Source organism: Tetrao urogallus, assembly GCF_951394365.1.
Source record: "Tetrao urogallus genome assembly, chromosome: 1".
In the NCBI taxonomy this organism is placed as follows: domain Eukaryota; kingdom Metazoa; phylum Chordata; class Aves; order Galliformes; family Phasianidae; genus Tetrao; species Tetrao urogallus.
The window spans coordinates 56308079-56333872 of NC_136813.1; the positions used below are offsets into that span (position 1 = coordinate 56308079).

Below are 25794 nucleotides of genomic sequence, written 5' to 3' on the forward strand. Positions count from 1 at the left end.
AGTTGCACTCTTCAAATTGAAGATTTATTGTCCTTTAAATGACAATAACAACTCATCTGTTCAAAGCAGGCTTATTCTCTTCATTACTTAAAGTTCCTACGTTCCCATCCTCATTTGCCCATCCCATTATCACTTCTCCCTCAACTCCAACACTACACCCCAAGAATGAATGCACCTCTGTAAAATCTCAAAAATACAATCTTTAGGTCACAAGTGCACATAGAAAGGAAAAGGAAGCACAAGAGAGCAGACAGATGCAGAATGCTCTTCTGTCAATAGTCTATTCGCTGTAGCTCCCCAATAATCTGCAGTTCTTAGCTCTGCCCACAAACTACATTAATCTCCAAAATCCCAAAACTTTCACAAAATTTTCTTATACAGATGTGTACAAAAGTGTTTTGCATTATAAAAACAACAGAGATGAAGCTGGAAAGCATGCTGCTGAAAATATACATGATCTATTTTTCATTCCTCTTACAGAAAGGTTTTTGAAGGCTGTCATGGATTTTTGAATATCTGGACGATCTGGATGATAATCCTAAAAGCAAGGAGAAAAACATACAATAAAAATTTTAGTTTTAGTAAAAATAATAACAAAAATGCTTATAGGCTTACCTAAGAGCAAATAAACTATGCCACAAAATAAAAGCTTTTCAACCTTTCTGTTCTCTTTCCATAGTCTTCCCATTCAAAATACTGGTGATCTTCCTCTCAGTAAAAGTGAAATTGAAATGTTGTCGATGACTCTTAAGCTTACAACAGGGTCAAGGAAATTTTACAGGTCCTTCTGGACACAAGAAATTCCTTACCAACTTGAACTCCTAATAGGAAGTGTATATTTTAAAAGGTTTTATTTGGCTTGTTGCCTTTTATTATAAATAAATCACATTTCCTTCAGAGTCATTGACTGACAAACCATGTGACTCAAAACTAGTAATAGTTTCTCTTTCTCCTCCACAGCCCACAAGTCTCGCCTATAAGATGAAGCTGCTGAAAACAGTTAATCTTCAAACATCTTCCCACTATGGGAAGATCATTTCTGCACAATGTTCAGTAGAAGTCAAGATGTCTCCAACAGGTTGAAATCCTACGATGAAAAGCAGCACTCCTACAAGATAAAGTTGCCTCTAGTTGTGTGCAGGAAATGAAAAAAAAAAAAAAAAAAAAAACCAACATCAAGTCAACTGCAGACCCTGCAAGACTGTTCTAGGAGTGAAGGTTAGCTTCTCTGCCTAGCTTTACTGTAAATGTTTAGCTTTCTCAGGAAGTCTTACTGCACTGCCTTTTGAAATATGGCAGCCCATGCTTTGGAAGGCTGCAGGAAGAGAAACAAAAGTCATTTGGGGTCCCATCATGTTTGACATGTACCTTTAAAATAATTGTTGTCAAATCATCATTAAGCTGGAACATAAATGCTGATAAGATATACCTCCATGTGCCTTTCAAGCTCTTTGAGTAACGTGGGGTATTTATCCAGACGCATAAAAGGTTTGCTGAGGCCTGTGGTCAGTACAAGGATCCCAGGACTGTTGGCACCTTTCACCTCCATGAATTCTCCTAGCTCCTCACTGCACACACAAGATATTTAAGCAAATTAATATCAAGTTACCAAGAAAATTAAATTAGATTCTTCTCTTCAGACTTTCACACGCCTTTAATTCTGCAGATAAAACATTAATACAAATAAACTAAAAAATTCAAGAACTCAAGTACAAGTTAAGAGTTCTCATTTGATCAACTAACCAGCAGCCATACAAATAGTAAATCAGATACTGGTGTGCAGTCCATCCCCATGAGCTAGAGTTTCAAGGTCTTTAAAATTACATAACACATTTTTGACATCAGCATTAGATTAAGAAACCAACATTCTCCAAATATCATGAATTGGTATTTCCTCTACACATAGTTCTTCATATTTGCATCACTTCTCACAACTGACTTGCAGCACATCCATTCTAGTTGTTACATAAATCCTCATGTCACTTTGCTACCTTTTAATGAAATTAAAGTTCATTTTGCTACCAATGAAGCTTATGTTATTTACATTCTCTGCTTCCTTACACAGCAGAAATTTCAGGGAAATAAGGTAGAGGACAAGTTGCTACGGGTCATCTAAGCTTAAAAAATAATAATAATAATAAAAGAATTAAAAACCAGCCTTCTCTTTGAGGAAAGGAAGGTACAGCAGCATCTGGCCTTATTTCCAGGCTTGAGAAAACACACATTGCAGAAGTACATGTATATCTGAATATAAAATCTAATTAAGAAAATTCAGAAAGCTACTTATTAAGAAGAAAATCCTTTCTGCATTCAAGCTATGCCATTTAAGTTATCTGCAGATGGAGCTGTTAGCATTTTGAGCAGTTGCTACTGTAAATTAACTAGTTCTCAAACAAACCCCTATACTATCATGTGATAATCATTAAAATCTTTTGTAAGCTATCCTGAAAATCATTACTTTCAGCTCATTAACAACACTACTTCCCTGTAAGTCAAGGCTTAAAACACTTGTTTGCCTTTGTAGTCTTTACTTTGCAAAGAAAGCCTTTGCCAGCCGTCAGATTAAGTTCTTTTGAAAACAGTAAGTAAATTAAGAAAATGTAACTGTTAAACAACTATTTGCAATAAAGGAGGAATACTTGCACATTAGGGTCTCATTAATAAAATTCTTTCACTTAAGCCTAGGTGACAATCTAGGAGGGGCAAGTTTCTCCACACTTAGGGCACAGTGTTTTGATGTACTGAAATGAAAGCAAATCTTGGTTTGTTCAGCTTCCCTAAAGATAAAAAAAAACAAAACACTGACAGGACATTGCTATAATGCATAAAAATACATAGGTCCAAATAACAGTGAGCTGTCCATATAGAAACACAGATTAAGACAAAATTGACCCTGTCTATCCCTCCCCACACACACACACCCCTTCCCATTTCAGAAGGACTGACACTTTTATTAGCATAATTTATCCAAGTAGATAACGAGAGCAAACCAAGAACAGAGGTCTTCTCACGCAGATACATCTTTCCCAAAATCTCTCTCCTTCTGGCTATTACTTTCTTCAGGTTCAAAGAACAGAAAGCACTTTTCTTATTTGCCTTTAGTTAATTGGTATTTACTTATACTACCTTGTTTAAATACACCATTACTGCTTCTGTATTGCTGCCTGGTAGGGCACAACCTCACATAACCTCCTTCAGAGGACACCAAGCCCTGGCACTTCTCAGTGCATATACCAGGTGTGTTTCTGCACTTCTGAACTTGAAGTTAACAAAGCAGATCAGGAAGTTTCCCAACACCTTCTTTGTACTGTCAAGTTGTATAGGGAAGGGATCAGCAGAGCACCCAGAAGGTAGGCCTCCTTTCTCCATCACTTACAAGCAGAACACTTGTGTGACTCCAGGTCAGCCTGTGACATGACCAAGTTTTAGCCAAAACTCACTGAAAAGCTTCCTGCAATAAAACTGAGTACTTCTCTGACTTAAATTTAGATATAAGAAGCTGCCCAAGAGAGTATCTTGATACTTAAGATCTACTTTGGTTTAAGTTTTTGTTTCTTTGTTTGTTTTTTGTTTTGTTGGGTTTTTTGTTTTTTGTTTTTTTTTTAAATCACAGTCCTTACTCAGTGTAAAAAAAAGCATTATCAACTTATTCAGGTGGCACTCTCAAGGTGACTTATGGACTTCGACTCATACTTATGTTGGTTTACAGGGTTGCCAGCTACCTGTTCAACCCAGGATTTATGGCTGATTCCCTGGAACATTATTACACCAACTGGCTGTGATGTGGTCTCACATCCTCTGCCTCTGACAACTGAATGTGCAAGGTGACACAGGGGGAAGGGACAATGACAGATCAGGGCACCACAGCTATCTTCTACACAAAGCTTTACCAAAGCTCACCTGTGAAAGCCCTTCTGTCACAAGATACAATGCTTTACATTTCTATTCATTCTGCATATAGTATTGATCTCAGGTATACCACTGGGTTGATCTATCTTGTTTTTAGTTAATTCTCCCTGTAAGCACCCCATATCCCCTTAACTATTATTGTTTTCTCATCAGTGATAGGTGACACAAGAACTAACAGAAAATAAACAAACTCATTCTTTGCCTTTTCTTTACTTCAGCCAGGTGCAGCCCCGCTGCCTAACTTTACAAACTATTTCTATCCTCATGCCTTGTTACTCATCCCCACTTCGGATAGACGTACATGCCCATACAAGCTTCTTTCATCTCAAAAATATCAGTATATTTCATAGTACAAGCCAACCATTGATTCCTCTCATTCAATATACCATCATTCCTTCATCTTCAGATTGCCAAGACACGAACATCCCTAATTATTTTTGGCTACCTCCATGCTGCTGTGTGCTCACAAATCCATTATATAAATGGCATTTGCTGAGCCACAGCAACACAGTGCTTTTTAAAATAAATAAATATTTCATTATCTAATGCCTCTACAGTAGGAGGAACACAGTGCCTACCAACTCCATTTCACCCACATTCATATTCCCTTTGCTTGCCACTGTGCCTTTTCTTCCTGACCTCAGCACTGTAACGCAGATATGTCAGAAAATGGGGGGGAAAAAAAAAAGCTCACTGAAGCCTGACAGGTGACTACTTTGAAACCCGAAATAAAATATAAACAAAATCATCTCTGCCTACTCTGCAACCCCTGGCTTTAAGTAAGCGATTCTACCCTTGAGGTTGCAGAGGTTGCCATGCTAGGCACTGCTCTCTAGCACAGGACACTGCTGTTTACTGCCTCATTTTTAATCACAGTGCAAGAGCCTACAGAGCAAGTTGAAGTGAGCTGAGGTTTGAAATGTACACAGCATCCTGAAAAACTCGCTTAACAATTGCATCACCAGGAAGCCTTTTACACAGAGCTGTGTTAAAAGGTGCAATTAAAATTGAATTACGCAGTTTCCCTCCTGACTTTCCCAAGAGGACAATGTTTTCTTTCATTCACTTCTATAGGTCGCTCTGACAAGTTTCGACATGCTCACTTGTTCAAAGTCTAAAAGGAACACGCACACACACTTAATAACAGGAGGCAAAGCTTTGTTCAATCAGTGTGCTGGTGCAGACCCTGGTACCTCTCTGGCTCAACCTAAACCAGCCTCCTATCTCGACAGGTACAGGAACAAAAAGTATCTGGCAAAGAAGGAAATGATTTTAGCTCAAAGTGACCGTCCCTCATTTATTCACAAAGGACAAACGCGACTCTGAACATAATGGAAAGATTTGCTTGCAATAAAACGTGGGTGGGTTAAAGCACTGTTTGAATACAACAGTTTCTTTAATTAATAGCAGCTTAAAAATATCCGTGTTGTTAGCTTAAGAGCACAGCTGCTTTGACAAAGACAATGGCTCTTTCATGTCACTGTTTCAACTGATGCTTGTACGTACCACCTTCCTAGTCAGTATATACTAAATCAAGCTCCTGCCCACAATTAAGCCATATGTTACTCTTGTGGGTTTTGTGTTGTCTTGTTGTTATTGTTTGCTTTTTTAATAAAGAATAAAAAATAAAAATCAATTTAGCTGAACAAGAAAAGCTTTTTAACTGTTAAATCATCAACTGAGTCAAAACTGCCTACGTAAGTAACTTCTCAGAAAGAAGTGGTCAAGATTTCAATACACAGCCTGTATCACTTTACAGAATAAAAAAGGCTGTGCTTCAAATCTCAAGCAGAAGAGTCCTCCCTCCTCTCCAGACTAAAGTTAGCTCACAGCAAAAGAAATTTTAGAAAAGTATCTTTAAGCCACATTAACATATTCAAAGCTTTCTTAGCACAGCTGCCTCGAAAGCTGCAAATCAGACTGGGGGGGAAGGAAGAAAACAAGTTCAGATGCGCGCACAGCCAGAGAAAGGAAAGCACATCCAGGAACTAAAATGTAGCTTTAAAATCACAACTTACGCTTCTGAAGGAGGTCTCTGTTTGTAATAGATGGAGCACGAGCTATCACTGCTCAGAGGTCTGAGCACTGCACACAGGCACCGCATTTTGAGAGCGTTGTGGCACAGCTCAGCTCAGCAACCCTTCAACTGCTGCTTTCAGTTCCCAACTTCTCAGCTGAGCTCCTCACTCAAGGACGGCTGATCAGCGTATGACATCAGCCTGCACACTTGCAAGCTCAGAGATGCACATAAATGGGGGAGGCACAAAGAGCTTTCTGACTCAAGCTGATCTGTATTCCATGCTCCAGTTACATGGAGTAATTGTGATGTTTCAGCTTCAGAAGCTTTCTCCAGACTGCTAAGCCAGTGATGCAAACACAGAATATACGTGGGACTCGTTATCTAAAAAAACTGAAAGATCTAACAAAACTAATACTTGAACAAGTGGAGTTCTGCAAATAGCTCCCAGCTATTCTTCCAGCTGAAAACTGGCTCAGAACTTATTTTTACAATAAAAGCAACAGAGATTACTGATTTGAAGCTTCTTCTTGAGCAAAATATTTTTCTTTTAGAAACAATTTTCATCCACATTGTTTAAATAATGCTGTGTTTACCTTAAATGAAAGTCAAAAAGCTTTAAAAACCTGTCTTTCCCCAGTAATTACATATTTACTACTTATTGCATTTTCTCCATGTTTATTAAGACGACTTTAATTAAGAAGAGTTATAAGGTACCACCAGACAAGTAAGGCTTTGAGAGTACCCCCACCCACCATTACATTATCCACCTTCCAGGTAATTCTATACTTAAATATTTCATCCTTTGTCATTTTGGATAGACTGCATACATTCCCATGCTAGCTACTGCCTCCTCTTTTTCTTTGCTGGACCCTGCCTTTGCACTGAACTTTGTGGTTTCTGATCTTCCCCAGGGGTAGGTAACAGCTCAAGTTCCTGGGACTCCTCACTCCTCTGCAATTATTCATTACTGTACTTTGTATTCAACCGTTTTGTTTGGGTTTTTTATTGGCTTGCAGGGAATTCTTTCATGTCTTAGGTTGCTCATCCTGTTTCTTTCTCTTACTAGAAGGCAAGCCTATTTCTCTGATCAGAAGCACAAGTGGCAAATAACACCATTTAATGCCCTTAAGGCGGTACAGCTTTGACCAATTTTCTCCAAAAAATAACATAGCATTATTACAGTTGATCACCTAACCCTGCACTTGAACTGGGATCTTCAGGAAGAACTATGAGATAGTGAAACTGATATCTCATATAACGCTGCCAAAGAGGTATGACTGATATGGAAAGCAGTAAAGAAAATACAGGTTGTGTACAGTGGCACCACAGCTACTGTGATGGCTGCTGGAGAAGGAAACGTGAACCACACACAATGGTGGAAGCCAGAACACTGATCTCAGCAAGGGTCACCACGTACTTATGCCTGGCAAGCTCCATCTCTCAAGCTCTAACCTGTGGCTTAAGACACAATTACAAAATCTGGTGACAAGCCTCAAAAAAGTTACTCCATTCTTTAACATTCCTGAGTTTTTAGACCGAAAGAATCTTAATTCTGGAAAAAAATATGCCATGGCTCAGAAGCAAGTCCCCAAAAGGTACCTACAAAATTTCAAGACTGCACGAAAGGCTGGAAAAATTATTATGAACTTGGATAATATAACTGGAACCAGAAATAAGAATCTGCTCATAATGCTCCAACCCTAATAGAAATCACACAGCAGAAGATTGTTGTTTTTATTGTTGCTGTCAGAGGCTAATAACTTCAGAAACATTTAGCTGTGGAATTTGAATACCCGTATGGATGCATTAGGTTTCATTCCTACTTCTGTGTACTCACGCACATGTAAGTCTCTTTCATATTCATTTTAGTAGTTTAACTACTAATAATTAACTTAAGGAAATGAAATATGTTTGTGGCTTTGAACGTCTGAAGATGAAAAAGCTCATACACAGCAGTACAATGATTAATCCCTTTCTGTATTATACACACACATATGAACATACGTGTATACATGCACAAACACCTTATTTTCTACAAAGGAAAAGACTACCCATGCTTGATTTTAGATATGAAAGAGAAGCACAAACGACGGAAACAGGAAACATCAGGCCGGCATCCACATGGAACAGCATGAGGGAAGAAGAGTCACTTTCTCACTGAATGCCTCTTTTTAAATCTCAAGTAGAATTGTTTAAAATTATTACCATTTGTTTATAAAATTGCTGTTCAAAAATACCTTTCAACTATAAGATCAAAACAATTCTGTATAAGTTAGTATCAGTTTCTATATGTATTTACATATATGTAGACTCTTTATCAGGTGTCAAGACCTCTCAACAGGTACTACAACACTGTTCAAAGAGAACACTTCCAAGTCCAAAAAGTGATATAAGATCTTCATAGGTGGCATATTTCATCAAGGCAGATGACTGCTTACAGAATTTTGATATTAGTGATCTATCTGGCTAAAGAAACAGCACAGTTAATACTTCAAAATGATAGCACCTAGAGCAACCACCCAGATTTGGGTTTGGTTTTGTGAGTTTAATGATTTGAATGAATTTAATCAACTGCAGAAGTTACTAACTTTGTGATTTAAGAATCTGACTTAAAATTACCTACTAGTTTTTCTGTACAGCGTGTTTCACAGTTAAGGCACACAGTCCCTTTATGAAGCACACAGTGGTCATGGCAAGAAACAATCTCAAGTAGACAATAAGAATTTATGTTCTGCATCAAACTGCTGTAGACTGTTCCCTTATCCTCACTCTAACATGCCACTGAAAAGCACAGCTGTTAGAAACATGCCACTCAAATCTAAGAATTGAAACATTTCTCTGCCACATTTTAATTCATATTAAAACACATAGCCATACCACAGGAAGAGCAAACAAATCATCATTTCCTCAAAGCCCAAACCTCCCTATGAGATTCCTGGAAGATCTCATTTTAGTATTAATCAAGTATTAAATGCATGTGTCTGTTTCATTACTATTACAGTCACAACAAGCCTCAAATCTCACAGTAATTTTTACATTGAAGTTTATGAGGAATGTTCCTATATAATAAAGTCATTTCAACTAGTTAAACAAGGAGACAGTGCTGACTGCTTTCATTTTCTCTGTGCCTTCGATCAGGTTATTCCAGGCAAAAGTGCCTTCCTTGTCCCCACATTTAAAATTATGTAATTACAAGGTATCTTGTATTTGGAGAAGAGAGAAGTGCAAAACAGTTTAAAGCCATTTTCTGGTTTCTTCAAGGCAACTGCCTCAAGCAGAAACTTTCATTGAGCTGTTTGCTACCTATAGCATTGGCAGTCAACAAAACTGAAAGGCTCAGAATAATAAAACAGAGGTAATTAAAAAAAAAAGATTCACTTCTTTTGACTCATGCATTGGTACACAGTAGCATTAAACAAAACTGTTTATCAAAAATTCTTCCCCCTTGAGCTATCTCCTATAAACAACACAATTGCTGTGAGCTCATTCCCACACCTGATTTACTTAATTACCCCATAGTACTGACTCCACCAGGGCTTGACATGAAGCTGACTTTACAGATCACGAGCTATTTTTTTGCATAGGACAACCCATGCCCAAAGCAACACAGAGGAGACTAAACACTTCTCTTCCCAATTTGGGAAACAATTCACTTACCTCCCTCACATTTTTATCACTGTTTCTCAAATACAACTTTTGGAAAACAAAGGAGACAGGTTTCTGAAAATTAAGATAATCCTTGACAAACGCCTCAAACTCTTAAATGCATGTGCTCACTTCACAATCACTTGCCACCTCCCACCTACAGATTAAAGCCCAGATCTCTGTGTGAAAAGAGCATAAAGGCACAAATAACAGCTCTAAACCTAAGATTATTTTAAAAGAACAAGCTTGAATCATCTAAACATGTTTCGTATTTACTGATAATGGTGCTGGAAATAAGCCATCTGAAAGAAAACACTGTTAGAATTTCATTACTATTTTATAAATTGTCTTAATTTTCATTCATTGTGTCTGAAAACAAAAAGAAAAAGAAAAAAAAAAAAATAAACAGCCTAAAAGCCTGGATTGCAACGTGAACTTGCAGCCCTATTTTTCAAAGCAAAGTAAAACAAAAGCTTTACTAACGTCCGTGATAGCTCAGTCTTTGGTAGCAGGGAGCTTTTGGATTAGTATTATTACAGGGGTCACAAATATGATGCAAATTGCTGCTGTTAAAATAAAATGTGAGTTCTTGGAAGAGCTTAGTAGCATAGAAAACAAGACCATTACACTACTCTCTACTTAGGCAGAGTTAAGAATATTAAAATATTTTTACTTTGGTCCAACACATCAAGACAAAAAAGAGAAAAAAAAAGGAAAAAGAATAGGTAAGATGCCAGAATGTGTAGAGTGTCTGACCTTCAAGAGAAGGTCACGGTTCCATACTGCATCACAAGCAAACAAACAGCATCAAGTTAACAGCTGTTGCAGCATGTGCTCATCAGAATACACAGTGAAATTCTGGGAAAGTAGACTTAAAATCAAATTTGGCCTCAACACTCCATCCTAGATGTAATTCTGCTATTTTCTATACAAATTCAAGGTCAGTTCCAAAGCTGTGCAGCTTCTACACTGTTAACTCAGCATCCTACATCTTACACACAAGAAATACAAATTACAAGAACCTGAAAAGCTCACACTCCTCGTGTTATTCAAATGCAACCCAAGGGCATATCACTGAGCACCTCAGTACAGAAAGGACACTGATGTGCTAGAGCAGGTCCAAAGAAGGGCAGCAAGGCTGCTGAAGGGCTTGAAGAATATGGCCTACAAGGAGGGACTGAAGGAACTGGGGCTGTTCAGTCTGGGGAAAAGGAGGCTGAGGGGAGACCTTATTGCTCTCTTCCAATACCTGAAAGGTGAGAGTGGGGCTGGTCTCTTTTCACAGGTGACAGGTGACGGGATGAGGGGAAATGGCCTCAAGTTGCACCAGATAAGTTTAGGGTGGATATCAAGAGAAACTTCTTTACAGAAAGGGTTGTTAAGCACTGGAATTGGCTCCCCAGGGAGGTGGTGGAGTCACCATCCCTGGATGTGTTTGAAAACTGTTTGGATGTGGTGCTCAGGGACATGATTTAGTGGAGGGTTGTTAGAGTTAGGGTAGCATGGTTAGGTTGTGGTTGGACTTGATCTTCAAGGTAGAGCCTGATCTTCAAGGTAATAGCCTGGGCTATTCTATCATTCTATAATTCTACTACAAAGTTAACTACATGCTAACAAAAGCACAGACTAAGATAAGTTACAATTAGCCAACTGCATTAAAAGCCTACTAGTAAACACGTTAATTATGCCTATTTCAAACAACCTTTTTTTTTTATTATTATTATTTTTTTAATCTTTACATCCTTAAAACGCAGATGACGACAGTGAATACAGTTCGTTTTACATATCCAGAGTTCAGTATGTGCTTTGTAAATGGTTAAGTTTTCTGAACTGATAAGCTGCTGAAAGTTACAGGCTGGCCAGGAGGACACAAACCAGCTTCAAGCTATGAGTTGTTGTTTGTTTTTGTTTTTTTTTCCCAAACAAGTTCTACTATACCAAATGCATGTCAATGAAAGACAAGTCTTTATAACACGAGTACCTGCTATACACTTTTCCTGTATAACTCTTTGAAGACCACAAGGTAAACATACCTATGTTCTGTGAGAACATTTACTGCTGATGGATGATTGGCACAGTAGGCAAGGTATAAGCTTTTCATTTGTGACATCAAATTTAGAAAACATCCTCCAACCCTCTGCTGAGCTTCAGGCAACCTAAAAATGGAGTAACAAAGAAGTTACATTAGTATGAACCAAAGAAAAAAGTTAAACCCAGGCTAAACAGTATGTGCCTGTGAGTGAAGTCCACCCAGATTATACGATGTTAACCTCTTCATTATTACTTTTAAATGAACATACGGGTTTCTCTGGACATCAGCCAGCAAACAACAGCATCTTCTTTATTCTTTACAACTTCAATCCTGTATCTGCCAGGCTTGGTTACATCCTCAAAGCGTAGGCACAATATGACATATTTGTAAGACATTCACTTGGCTGGCCTTTTTCAAGAATTAATCAGCATATTTTTTAGGAGCTTGATTTTTACACAATGCATCTATTGTCACTATCCATGTATACACCATGCCAAGTCTTGAAATGAATATTACAGCATTTCAGCAAAACTGGATCAAGTAGGCAATAGGATTCTTGCTCTACCCTCAACAACAAATGTGACATGCTTAAAATTCTCACAAAAGTACCATATTAAGCTCTGATAGAACAAATAGCCAGTTATGGAGCAACTACAGGTAGTTTTCACACAATCATCCCTCATCTTGCTTTCTAAGCACCATAAAACACCTTTATGGCTCATTTGCCACAGGGACAAAAATGCTGCTTTACCACCAATATAGAAATACTTCCTGTAACTCATACTTTGTCTTCCATGCTAGAATGAATCATATCTGCTAAGCAGTAAATTTTTTCCATAGTCTTTTTGTGCAGAAGAATTCTTTTTGTTGAATAACATTGTAACAGTAGCATTAGTTACTTCAGAAGAAAAAAAATACTCTGTAAGTGAAACAGTATTTAGAAAAAAAGGTTACTTTCACAGTTTTGGTGAACCTAATCAGTTTTGACAGTGTTTGTCTGAAAGATATGCATGCATTTTCTCCATGTAAGTGATGAGGTGGTGGGGACAGGAAAAGATAATATGAATATACAACCTGTTTTTCAAAAGGTTGTAGCAGAAACTATCATTTCAAATTGCAGTAAGAAAACATCTAGAGTGTACATATACAAAGATGACTGAATCACAACAGCTTCAAGCCTGAACAATTTGCAGAAAGCCCGAACTGATTCTGAATCCGTATAAACAGCAAAAACAAGACTGTGAGAGTTGCTCTATTTTAGCATCTCCTTAAGCTGCATACTTCTTACATAGGGAAAAAACACTCTCACACTTTTCAAAAACACAAAGAAATCTTCAAGTTGAACATACACCAATGGGAAGTATGAAGTCTGTCTAGTCTTGCTTTCTTGCTGCTACCACACCATCATTCTCAGAACTCATCATTAAGATAAAGAACGAATTGGACTAACAAGCACAGTAAGGATGGATGTTGTTTCATCCATCTAGCTACTCTTAAATCCAACACTGCACACTGCTCTGAAGCTAGATGAGTCCTCAGCAAACACCCAACAGACTGCCATTAGCACAGTTTGGTGGTCTCATGCTGACATTAGTTGAGATAATTCCCTCAGGTAGAATATTATTTCTCATTTCAAAATCAAAAATCTCAGTGTCCTGAATCTGCTTGTAACATTTCTAAACATCAACAGATAGTGTTTCCCATCTGAAGAGAGATGCTGTCTAGTCCCTCTGTACGGCAAAGGAAGATCAAGTTGCTGAAAAAATCAAAATTGACTGTGGAGATGTTCAGATGTGAGACAAGGGAAACCTTATCCAATAACACCATTCACCTGAAGACATCCAGAAAATCTTGACTGAATTCCCCGTTAGCACGCCATGCTGGCTGCATTTTGATCACACTGTCAGGTGCTCCTTACATCAAAAGCCAGGGTCCGTATTTTACTGTCTGTAACTATTTCTCTCGAAATAAAATTTTAATTTTGACATTAACAGGGCAGCAGCTTCTGCAGGCATTTAGGGGAAACCAGGGGCATTCCTCAGTAGACTGAGAGATGTTATTCACACAGCCATCCTAGCAGGATTTCCCTTCTAGCAGTCAGTCTCCTTTAATAAATCTAAGCATGAGCTAACAATACATTCTTCAAGCAATAGAAGCAGTGAGAATCTCAGACTCTGTAGACATACAGAGGGAATATAGCTCAGCATTAAATAGTAAGAGGCCCCAGTGAACAACTGCTAAAAATGGTAAAAATTGTCTCTGTATTGCCTGGGGGAGGGGGTGGGGAATGGTGGGAAGTGAATTATGGCTTCTCACAATAAGCAGACATCTGTGTCTCCTCAGCCTGCTGTTCTTTTAGCAGAAAGAAAGATCGATATTATTCTCTCTCACATGCTGCACATGCACTGTAACTTTATGCTACATATTCTTTGCTGAATTAAGATAATCAACAGGCTTCACGAGGGGGTGGCCACTCATTCCTTTCAACTTCTCAACTACATACACTATTTGAGAGTGTTCTACTAATTTTACAAGAGTAATTAATAAATTATCTCCACTTCCTTTAATTGCCTGAAAAACAACAATTTAATGCCTGTCACCAAATCATACAAACCTTCTGGTAATTATGTGCTCCAATTCAATAAAGAGCACAGTTTTATAATTTATTCTGATGTTGGCATCTAAATATTCTCACATTTAATACCTCAATTAAAAAGGAATTGTAAGCATAACAATATACATAATATAGGCACACATATATACATGCAGATATATTTAAAGAATGAAAAAAGTTTCAGTTATAAGAAAACCAAAGACATGTTTAATTTCATTTACAGGATTAGAGAACATTAACAAGGCCTATACAGGCATAATCATTGTACAACAGCATCTAAATTACTGAGTAATTACTATTTTTTGTTGCTGTCTCTGACAGCTACCAGCTCCATTCCCAGATTTAAAGTGAGTTCCTATTATAGCAAAATAACTTGAGACCAGTAAGAAAGAAGATGACTTTGTTGCTCAGTCACGATTACTTCTCATGATCAGTGATCATAAGTGGACTGAAGCTTGACTGGCAGCCAGCAGAGAAACAGCAACACTACAGAATTGTATCCTGTGTATTCTGAAGTTTATCTTAGTTTTCACATCACTGACTTTTACAACACCACAGTAAAGGTTGTTGTAAACTGATGAATCCAGACAAATCATAACAAGTTAACAAAGGCAAATTTAAAGAAATATAGATAATGTAATCAGCATCTCATGCTGTCTGTAAGCTTTCTTTTTTGCTAGGATAAGATTACAACTCTAAACGTCACCTTGTTGTATGATTACCAGAAGACTGTCACACACTCTGTCATCTATGTCCCTGCACGTACAATTACACAGCTTGTTGCAAACTGGAGACTAACTATTAAGGAATTTAGGGAATCTGTTTTAGCAGGGGGTTAGACTAGATCATCTCCTGAGTTCCCTTTCAATCCTTACAATTCTGTGAATTATCTGGCAGCATTTTCTATTCCTCTCCATCTCCTTCCACAAGAAATTTCCTGTCTCTCTTCCCATCTCTGTGAAAGGCTTTGAGCATCAATGCTAACTTCATTTGTTACAACTGCAAGAGTGAAAGTAAGCGAAGGTCTACAAAGATGATTAAATGATGAAGTTAGCTAATAACTTCAAAGTTTGTGAAAGGAACGTGAAACAACTGCAAAGCCTGGGGAGATGACGTGAACAGGGTTGCTAAAATAAGGAAAACTTTCACAGCCTTCCAAGCTGTTATTATTCACAAACTGACACTATTCAACTTGTAATCTATCAATCTACTTTTCAGTGCCCTCTTCAGTGTCATACCTTTCATTACCTGTTTACCTTACTTCTCTAAGATCAGTGAAGTTGCATGTTTCCTTCACACAAGCTGAAGGTAACGTGTTCAAGTTCACTTAAGATGGATAGCCTTATTTATTGATAGTCACAGTAACCAAAAGCAAGAGGAGCTACTAGAACAAACTTTTAACAGACATGATAGACAGACACTCAGAATCAATTCTGAAATACCCATTAGTCTTGGGTTACAGAGAAGCATTCTCTTGCTCACAACTAGACCTTTCCCCTCCCCTCCACCCCCTGTTTTTAATCCCCATAACATTCCAGGACCATCCCAGAACAAGATGAGAAAAATAGCTGTGATGAGCAAGGAGGAGGATGTAGGGAAAAGAAGGCAAAACCCTATGGGTGTGATGGTGTAGGAAGATAAGTATATTGCTCCATAAAAAGCAGCTGGCCTTTAGTTTGCTACAGAGAAGATAATACAGAGGCACTCTGGCTGATACTGGCATCACCAGACAACCTGCCCTGAGAACTGCAGCCACAGACTGACAGCTTGTACTCTCAGGTGAATGGACAAGTTTTTTTCAGCAAGAGATACCTGATCAACCACTTGCTCCAAAAACATCTAAAGAGCAGCATTTCAACAGTAGAGATCACTTGGATCAGCCCAGATATAACTAAATAGAGAGAGATTTGTTCTTTGAGACACTCCTCAGATTTGGTACTGGATCACAGATCTGAAAAGAGCTTTAGAACAATGGACCACTCCTTCAAGAGACTGGGGCACTCTTACTCTGTTTTGCCATCATAAATCCTCTTCTGTAAGCTGAAGACTCCAGCAGCACCTCTCTGCCTTGGCCATTGCTGTGCTTTGACATCCATCAAAACTAAGCACACTTGAAAAGAAGCGATCAGTCAGAAGATTCTCATTCAATGCTAGTTAGACTCATTTAATACACTGTTTTTGTTTGCTAAACAATAAAAAGAAACTGCAAAGGCAGACGTAACCTCAAAGCATCTGCTACCCAGTCCCTAGCATTCAGGCAGCCAGACAGAAAAAATCCCAAGACTGCAACAGATGGAGCAGTGCACAGGAGCACAGCAGCTGTACTGCAGTGAAACCAACCCGGACAAGTTCAAAGAGGACAAACCTTCAGCAGTGCACCAGCAGAGCTTTCAGGTTTGGAAAATCGGGCAAGGCAGGAGGAAAGTGGGACACAGGATCAGAATCTGATTGTATCCAAATGCCTCTCTCCTCCAAAACACACCAAAATCCAAAAACTACAGCATGAAGTGTCGTGAAAGCAACTATGTTAAACAACATGAAGATCAGAAGAAGTCAACAAGGTGTGGGCAAAAAGAAAGCACCAGGAAGTTCCACGTTCAAAGATTTATTAAAGAGAACTAAAATGGCAAATAGATGCAAGCAGAATTCAGAACTTAACTAACATTCAAACTCACAAGCACAAGAGCAAGAATCTGTTGAGCTATGTTGGCTGGCAACACCACAAGTGGCAGAACATCTGTGTTTGGTCACTCTGACAAGTTTAAGATAAAAAAATAAACAGAACAACACACCGGATGCTGCAACTTGAAGTGACTGAATGATGGCACTGTAAGCTCCCTGCCAAAAATAAAATAAAATGATAAATCTATTTGCAGCCTGGGAGTTTAGAGAACAGGTTTACCAGCCAAAAAAACATGGCAAAATGACAAAAACCAGGGCAGCAGGGCAAGCATTCTTCTATATTACAAGAATTATGATGGATTAGATTCAAAATAGGAGGAAGTTGGATGCTCAAGTTGACATGCTATGATGAAAATTGAACTGAAAATATAACTTGGCATGACCAGCATATTTATAAAAAGAAAATAATTAAAAACATTTGTAGTAACCCTTCAGTAATCCTGAAGCATCACTTCCTCTGCCCACCTACTATGATCCATTATGTTTCCTAATTTATTACATGTTAATATTTCACTTACCCAGAAGAAAAACAAAGGACATTATGAAAGAGTGTGCTAACATGATTTAAATCACAGAAAGAACTCTAAAACACTGCTTTAAGCTTAAAGATAAAGCATTAATTTACATATCAAGTTAAAATGAAGCTAGCATGGACATTTGTTTGAAGGCAATATTTTTCTTAAAAGCTGCTTAATCAAAAGTTTTGAAAGACAACAGTCTGCACATTTTCTTAACTTGTGACTTATAGAAGCAAGATAATAGTAAAAAAGAATTCAACAGTAGGAAGTGAAATGATAAAAGACAACAAAATATCTAAGCACGTGGACATACAGTCATCCTCGGGGCTTTGAGACTTGGTCAGCTACGTGTTTGACTTGAACTTGCCAAAAAGAATACCCTTCTAACTCAAATGCAGCATGGAAGATCATTTTGAGAACGCCTCCCTTCCACTGCTAAATCATTAGCTCCTTTCCATTCTCCCCAGTATAAGCTGTCTAGAGAAAAAAGAGAGGGAGAGAAGCCAGATGGTAGGAGGACGTGAGATCCGAAGTCAGCAACGTGCCCAGACAGAAATTAATGTCTAGAGGAGATACAACTTACACTTTGTCAAAGCTTCCTCTTAACACAGATGAGCTTAGAGGAACAGAGGAGGAAGAAGTCAAAATAAAATACATGGAGTACAATCAGTGCTGCCAAGATAGGTATTTTCTCCTCCGTCCAAGACATTCTCTCGTACTCGCAGCGAAGTGCTTCCAGTATTTCCCCTGCAAAGACTAAAACTTGTCTCAGCCTTTAGTAGCAATTTAAATGAGTGATTTGGCAGGAAACTAGCAAATTTGGATTAGCAGTCACAGTAGCTCATCACGTGGTCAGGCAAAATCAGAACACAAGCAAGGAAAAGAACTCAAGCAAGTTAAAGAAGAGGAACTACACTTTCTGCAGAGTTTCAACAGCAGAAACCTGTAGGGAAAATACAAATGTGATGTTCATCTTTCTTACACCTTCACTGCAGGAATAGTGAAAAACATCCTGCTACAACTCATCTAACCTATAGAAGGAAAAGAGATGTTTCCATTCTTCATGCCACTTTTCCTTTCTGTTTCATGATTCTTAGATAATACAGTACAGGCATTAAGACTGATTTTTTTTTTTTTTCAGATTTTTCTTTCTATTCTATATGCATCTCCCAGCACATCTGATGACTACCATCGATTGGGACAAAAACGTATTGACCAAAATTCTTCTCATGGAGTCCTTCAACCAAATCACTTTCCTCCCTGCCTCCACTGCTCCATCACAGCATAAGCTACCTCTATTCTCTTTCACTCTTAAGAAGAGACCTAAAAAATCCTTCCTCCACAAAAAAAACCACACTACTTTATCACCTCCTTGCTAGCACACAACTGCATTATGGAAACTTATAAATTGTTTCCTAACTATTTTAAAATTTCTACCTCTGCATTTGCATCCCAGGGCCAATATTTACCTGTACCAGCAAAGAATGATTATCTACACATCTATTACTTTTTTTTTTTTTTTTTTGCTGTAGCAACTACCATTACAGTGAGAGGTACAAAACTTCATCTCAAACGTTAATTTACACAACAAGTTAAGTAATAGTAAAATATTTGCTTGTTAGAATTCTACAACATCTGGTGTGCAATGTACTTACTTGGTGCATTCTTCTAAAGACTGTACAAGCATCTGCTGAAAAGAACTTATTTCTTCCAGATTTCCCATTAAGTATGAAGTGTTTGTCGAGTTTAACCTGTTGCCAAGGTAAAACAAAACGTGTTTATGTTTGCAGTTATTGAGTATTTGTTCTTAAACAAAACCTAGAACATTAAAAAAAAAAAAAATGCTTACTGATCCTTTGATCAAGAGCCAGAATCAACCTGTCCAAGTCAGCAAGCAAGAAGAATGAGAGGAACTTGAGATAGAACCCCCTGCCTCAAGGATCTCAGTCCACACAAGAAAATGCACATTAACACTACAACTGCAGTTTTGATGACATAAGCCCTCCCCAATACCCAAGTCATCTGCAGCCTTATCTTAAAAGCTAGAACAAACTCACATACTTTTCACTGGCTTGTAATGGTCGCAGGTAGTTCGAAAGCATTGTCTGTAGCTCCTTAGAATATTCATTTTCTGTTTCTAATATATTTTGTAGCACCTACAATAAATGACAATGGCTAATGGGTATTTTTCAAAAACATTCAAACTAATACCAGTCTTAAAACATACTTATTTAGCACTGGGAAAATTTAAAAGAACGCTCTTATATTCAGACACTTAGCATCAGCAGAAAAGCATTAGCTGCTATATACTTACAGAACTCAAAGAGGAAAAACACACACAACCACACAAGCTACCCTTCAGCCACACACCAGGAGCGCTAACAATAATTACATTATGCTAACTTTTACTGTAAAGAGAGAGTGTCCTTCCAGAGCCAGGAGTAATTATCCCTCCTGTGCACTTCAAAATGGTCACAGATCAGAAAACGGCAAAGCACATTAGATGTTTTAAGAGAAACAAACGACCTGTTTTCTCAGTCTGAGTTCAAGCACAATTTATCTTACTAGCAAAGAGTTTGCTTATTCAGACGCGCTGTTCTAGCTAAAAGGCCAGATTGATAAATATCAAATAACTGACGACTTCACTTTGCAATATGATTAGTATTGCTGCAGTGATCTTTTTAAATGAGGATGCTCAAGCTTCCATCAAGAGTGCAGTAAAATACAGTACCACCAGGAAATTAAAAAAAAAAAAATTATAGTGTATACACTTGCTTTTTGGATGAATATGAATCAAACACTGGAATACTCCCAATTGTGTACAAGAGAACATTTTAATGAGTCATCTCTAAGCAGCCCGCTTTAAGAGAACCACGTCAAAATCTACAGTGCTTCTAGCAGACAAATTATTTTTTGCCTTCAAAAAAGTGAGTGATCTAGCAGGAGATTCATCAGAATTAAATGCAAAAACATAAGACACGGTACGTTTCGAAAACTTTTTGGGAATTATTGCTCATAAGCCACACCACAAACCTCTTTTTTGCTACATGCCATATTTGCCGGGCCTACAGCAATATCTCATTTCAGCATTTATAGTAACGACTGTAATTGAGTGCATTATTCAGTGCTGTAGTCAATACTCTTTCTTAGGAAATAAAAAAAGCCATTCATTCCTAAATGCAAACCTGATGAAATAACTTTAAATAGTTCAGTATGTCAATGAAGAATTCACTGTTTCTTTCATTGGTGTCATTGATTCTGCTTATTCCTTGAATGGTTCTATTCATTTGGAGAAAGAGAGAGACCACTTTTGAGTTCATTCTTTTGTTGGAAATCTGAATCCTGAGCTGAAGATTAAAATGTCTCCATTCTCTGCTAAACATGATGACAGAAGAATGTCACAAGGAAAGCTGTAGCTATTAAATAGGAATCTACAGCATGAAATACAACATAGGAGCAAAAATTACTCAAAAAAACCACCCCACTAAAAACGATTTTAGTCTTCTCTGGTCTAAGCAAGAAAAACAAGAGAAAAGTACATTTCCATTGATCATAAAATAAATTAAATGCTGCTTTCTAAAACAAGTATAATACAAAAGAAGTCAGCTGTTAACATGAGAGCATAAAAGTACTTGTGATCCATATGGTTCAAAACCAAATGCAAGATCAATGTTTTCAAATACAGCCTTTCCAACAAAAATCTTCCTGCTAAAGTCATCAGTTGGGAAAAGGAGACAAAGGCAAGGACAAAAACACAGCAACCTGATGAAACACAACATTTTCAGAAAACATGAAAAGACAAAAAGACCAACAAGTTTGCAAGAGACACTGAAGGACTGTGCTCCATTTTCTCAGAGTATTTTCCACCCTTTGCTACAAACAGCTTTCTGAGAAGGCTGAAATAAAATCAGTTTCATGTCTAACAGCTCAATTATTTTCCTGTGCTCACTGGGATTTTTATTTGAAGGCTTTCTTTGGAATATGTAGAAGTAGTTGGAGGAAAAAGATGTAAAGGATGAGGGGAAAAAAATGGGAAAACTTAAGCAGTAAAAGCATCCGCCAGATAAGTTAATTGGAAATAAAAAACCTAAATAAAAATACTTTGCACAGGTTTTGAAGTAGATATTCTTACACTGCTTTACATTATTCTGCACAATAGTTCAGACATAAACACAGCTTTAAACACCTCTCAAAGTACATTCAGCCTATTTCCCTTTTTTCCATACAACATACTTCTAATTGAATATGTTTTTAAAGAGAACATCTTGCTGACATCACTCTAAAACATCCGTTTTGTGAACTTCTGCATCCTTCCAGCTTGACTTACCAACCTCATGATGAAGCAATAGGGATAAAATCCTCGGCTATGCTTTGAAGCATTAAGTGCCCCGTATTGCAATTCTGTATTCTGGCACCAGAGCACCCTTATATTCCTCATATCCACATCTTGCCCGTAAACTCTGATAATCACCTTTCTTCCCTTTCCTGTTTTCCGTGTGTTCTGGCTGCTGCAAGACCCCATGAGACCTCGAAGACCTTGTTTCCACAGCTCCACCACAACATTTGCACAGATAAGTCTGGGTACCAAAAGAGCAGCATTGAAGTAGCAGCTTTTACAATCCGTAACACTGATGAATGGCAGGCACAGAAAACTGAGCTCACAGAGCACAAGCTCTCTCAATCACAAGGCATGGAAAATTCAAGCTTGGTTAACAATTCTGTCACACAAAACCCCAGTCATTTCCCTAAGGGGAAAGCTACCACCCAAAAATGGATTTAAATGACCTGCACAAAGCTGATCATCTTCCAACAGAGGGAAAAAAAGGCAGATTTCATAGCAACACTTGGGCATGATCCTGCAGCACATTCTCATTTTATGCAAGCAGTAAAGCATTCAAGTGGAGTATCACATGTTCAGCAAAAGCAGTCAATGTCTAATGTTCCTGGATCATGCAACTCAGACTATATTCCCTAAAAGAGGTCTCAAGAGGAGCACTGTAAAGCACCACAAAAGTATCCCATTATCTCCAGTGCACTCTCAAACATTCATGAACTTTGATAAATACAAATACTTGCTCCAACTTGAAAAGCAGGGCCTCAGAAGGCACAGTTGTTTTCCAATCACTTATCAAAATACTCATACCATAGAGAATGCTGTCCATTTCTTTACCAGCTTTTAGAAAAGCTGCTTAGACTCCACACAATTATCTTCTAAGCCAAGATAATTTTTATGCGGGATGCCAAGTTTTAAATTCTCAAGGAATCAACAAGAAAAAATAAAACATAACCCATTCTGTCCTCAGGGAATAACATGCAATAATATGATCGCTTCTTCAGCGGCAGGCTACTGAATTACTTCTACATGGTCAAGTTAGAAACACTTCCAACAAGTCTGGTTCATATTATATCCTGTTCAGACTTGTAGCATTTAATGGAGAAGATGCTGCAGCACAGTCACTCCAGTAACCCACAGTCTCCAGCTAGGCAAAGTGTAACAATAAACCAAACGCATCCCATACTTTCAAGCAACCCCAACTGCGAGGCACCACTAATAAAGCACAGAGACCATCACCATCTGTGTTACGAACTTCAAGTGCAGTTCTGCAAATCCATGAACATGTTTACACGGAGATGAAGAACAGAAGAAAGCAGTCTCATCTTCATTTTAAGCACTTTCCTGAGCCTATGCAGTTGTTTTCCCAGAAGGGGAGATTAGCAAAGCCTCTCCTACCACTTCCTGAGTTTCCTCTGAACTGTCCTTTGATTCTTTTCCTCAGGCTGACCAACACACTCGCAGGTGCTACCTGCAGCATAAATCCTTCCCTAGGAAAGATAGCAACAAATAATCATGAGGTTTACAGGGTCTTAGTATGTATGAAGGAATACAGTCACAACTCAATAGAAGCAAGGAATTCCAGCACACCAGTCCCAGAACATGCTTGGCTGTCAAGTGACAGCAACACAGTTTTTAATGCTTACTCTAACTCAGGCTATGCTCTTTCATCTACAGTTCATTAGGAGCTACTCTTTCTTGACCTTTAGTATGGGTTTCATGTGGATTGATGATGAAATGCTTATCATAGGGAAGAACCACATCTGTAACAATGACCAGTTACATAAAGCAGGAGTTGCAGCTCACACAGCAAAAACAGAAAAAAAACTCAATTCACAGTTTAAACTGTTTGAATGTTAATCTACCTTTAAATATCACTACATACTAATGACTTAAAATAATTATTTGGGTTATATTGCCGTAGTAAGCACTTAGAATGTTTCAAGAAAATGTAGATGCCATCTACCCTAATTTAAATTTTAAGAACAGCAATAAAGTCTTACCTCTTGGAAACAAAGTGCATGCTATAGCACAGCCTCTCATTTTTTAAACAAAAATAATAAGGTGACGAAATTAACAATTGCAGGTATTTGTTACAGTGCAGAAAAAAGTGAAAACAAAACAATTATCTAATTCACTGCTGACAGACTTCATAACAATATTCTAGGGCCAATGCTTTAATCTACCATCTATATTACTATGGATAAGTCAGTTTTTCCCCTCAGGACACGACAGATCCTCATTAGTTAATAAGTAGCTAGCAGTCAAAACAGAAGGAAACTTATCTCATCAGATCAATGCACCTGATCAAGGTGAAAAATAACCTGGTTTTGAGTGTGTGATGTCACCAATGTCACTATTTATCATTTACAACAGAAAATGACAGACAACTGTAGAACGTAGCTATGGCTAGCTGCTTCCTAGCTGCTATGGCCAGAAGTTGTACCAGAGGAGGTTTAGGTTGGAGATTAGGAGAAACTTTTTCTCTCAGAGAGTGGTCAGGCACTGGAATGGCTGCCCAGGGAGGTGGTGGAGTCGCCGTCCCTGGCAGTGTTCAAGAGGCGTCTGGATGAGGAGCTATGAGAGATGGTTTAGTGCTTGTGGTACTAATAGGAATGGGGGGTGGTTGGACTAGATGATCTTCCAGGTTGTTTCCAACCTTGCGATTCTGTGATTCCTAAAGTGGATAGTAACTCAAATTTCTGTGATAATGGCAATATGTTATTCAGGAAACAATTACAAAAAGAAAACAAAGACATTGCTTCAAAACTGCATGGCCTTTTGTAACTTAGCCTCCTTAACTATGGTTTTAGCCATTTACTTTCAAACATTTACTTTCTTTTATTTTCAATGAAGTAAACTGTTAGCCCTGAAACTGGCCTAAGTTATTAAATAAAGTAGGCAAGCATAAGATTTAACTTATTTTGTACACAGTCAAACTGGATCTTTAACTAAATCCTAATTTAACAAACAACGTTTTATTACATTACGTATATTTATTATGACTTTATGTAATATGTGGACCTATCAGAGAAACCCTAAGATTTAGCAGCCCTCTTTAGGCTTAAAAAAAAAAAAAGTAAAACGTCAATTTACTTTGATTAAAATGTCATAATGGATATATATTCAATTGAACTAAGAGCACTCTTCCACCCACTGAAACAATTAAACCTTATCTTTGCTGTATTTTGCATTCATTCCAGTTACTTGTAGGGAAAAAACCCATAGGTTTTAACATCAAAACAGCAATTAAAGAGAAACAACCATCACACTACAGCAACTTCAAAAAAAAAAAAAAAAAAAGACAGTAAAATGGACTAACGAAGATACACAGGGAGAAAGTATAAAGGGAAGCAATCTAGTATTTTGTTGCTGCATGTAGTACAGTGAGAGCATTACTTCTGGTACGTGAAGATATGTGCCTTCGTCAATCATTTTCATCAAGACTAGCAGGTGTGGAACACAAGCCAAAGCATCAGAGCCCATCATTTACCATGGAATTACGGCTGTTGACAGATACATCGTGCAAGTGAGTGGGGAGGAGCAGGGGGATGCTTCAATATTTTCAAATAGGGGCCTATGCGCAAAGCTGCTCTGTTCCCCAGGTGGCTCACGTTATCCATGCCACAAAAGATGAAAGCATGAAACGATGTTGATGGTCTTTCTAACCCTGACAAATAAGACGAAGAGAAAAGAAAACCAAAGGCAGTGGTTCAAAGAAAAAGGAAAGAATGCTTGTGCTTTCTTCTTACACCAGCAGGGAGCAGTGGTTAACAAAAAGCATCACGCTGTTTTTGCTTCCCAAAGTACCTCCTGTTAGTAAACAAAGGTTTCGCAAAATGGTTACATCAGGTTTAAAGATTAAATGTCACATTTCTTATCTATTAAAAAGGTACGAATACTAGACTGTAGAACCCCTGGGTGCGTATTAAAGGTGATCCATATTTTCTAGCTATGCAAATTCTGCCATGAAATCAATTCGTCAGTTACAAGGGAGAGGTTCTGGAAGTTAATAACCAAGTCGATTTATAAGCATGAATA

At 38.0% G+C, this 25794-nt stretch overlaps 1 protein-coding gene across 6 annotated transcripts in view; it reads right to left on the bottom strand.

The window, feature by feature from the left end:
* The window catches only part of ARHGEF7 (Rho guanine nucleotide exchange factor 7), a gene marked incomplete at both ends in the record, with an annotated part of 105141 nt that overhangs the window by 26298 nt on the left and 53049 nt on the right, over positions 1-25794 (bottom strand). For all 6 annotated transcript variants that reach the window (XM_079537125.1, XM_079537124.1, XM_079537129.1 and 3 more), the window contains 5 exons: positions 479-538; positions 1430-1568; positions 11608-11730; positions 19076-19171; positions 19482-19576. In XM_079537125.1, the coding sequence (XP_079393251.1) occupies positions 479-538; positions 1430-1568; positions 11608-11730; positions 19076-19171; positions 19482-19576 (513 nt within the window). The remainder of the gene's footprint in view (positions 1-478; positions 539-1429; positions 1569-11607; positions 11731-19075; positions 19172-19481; positions 19577-25794) is intronic.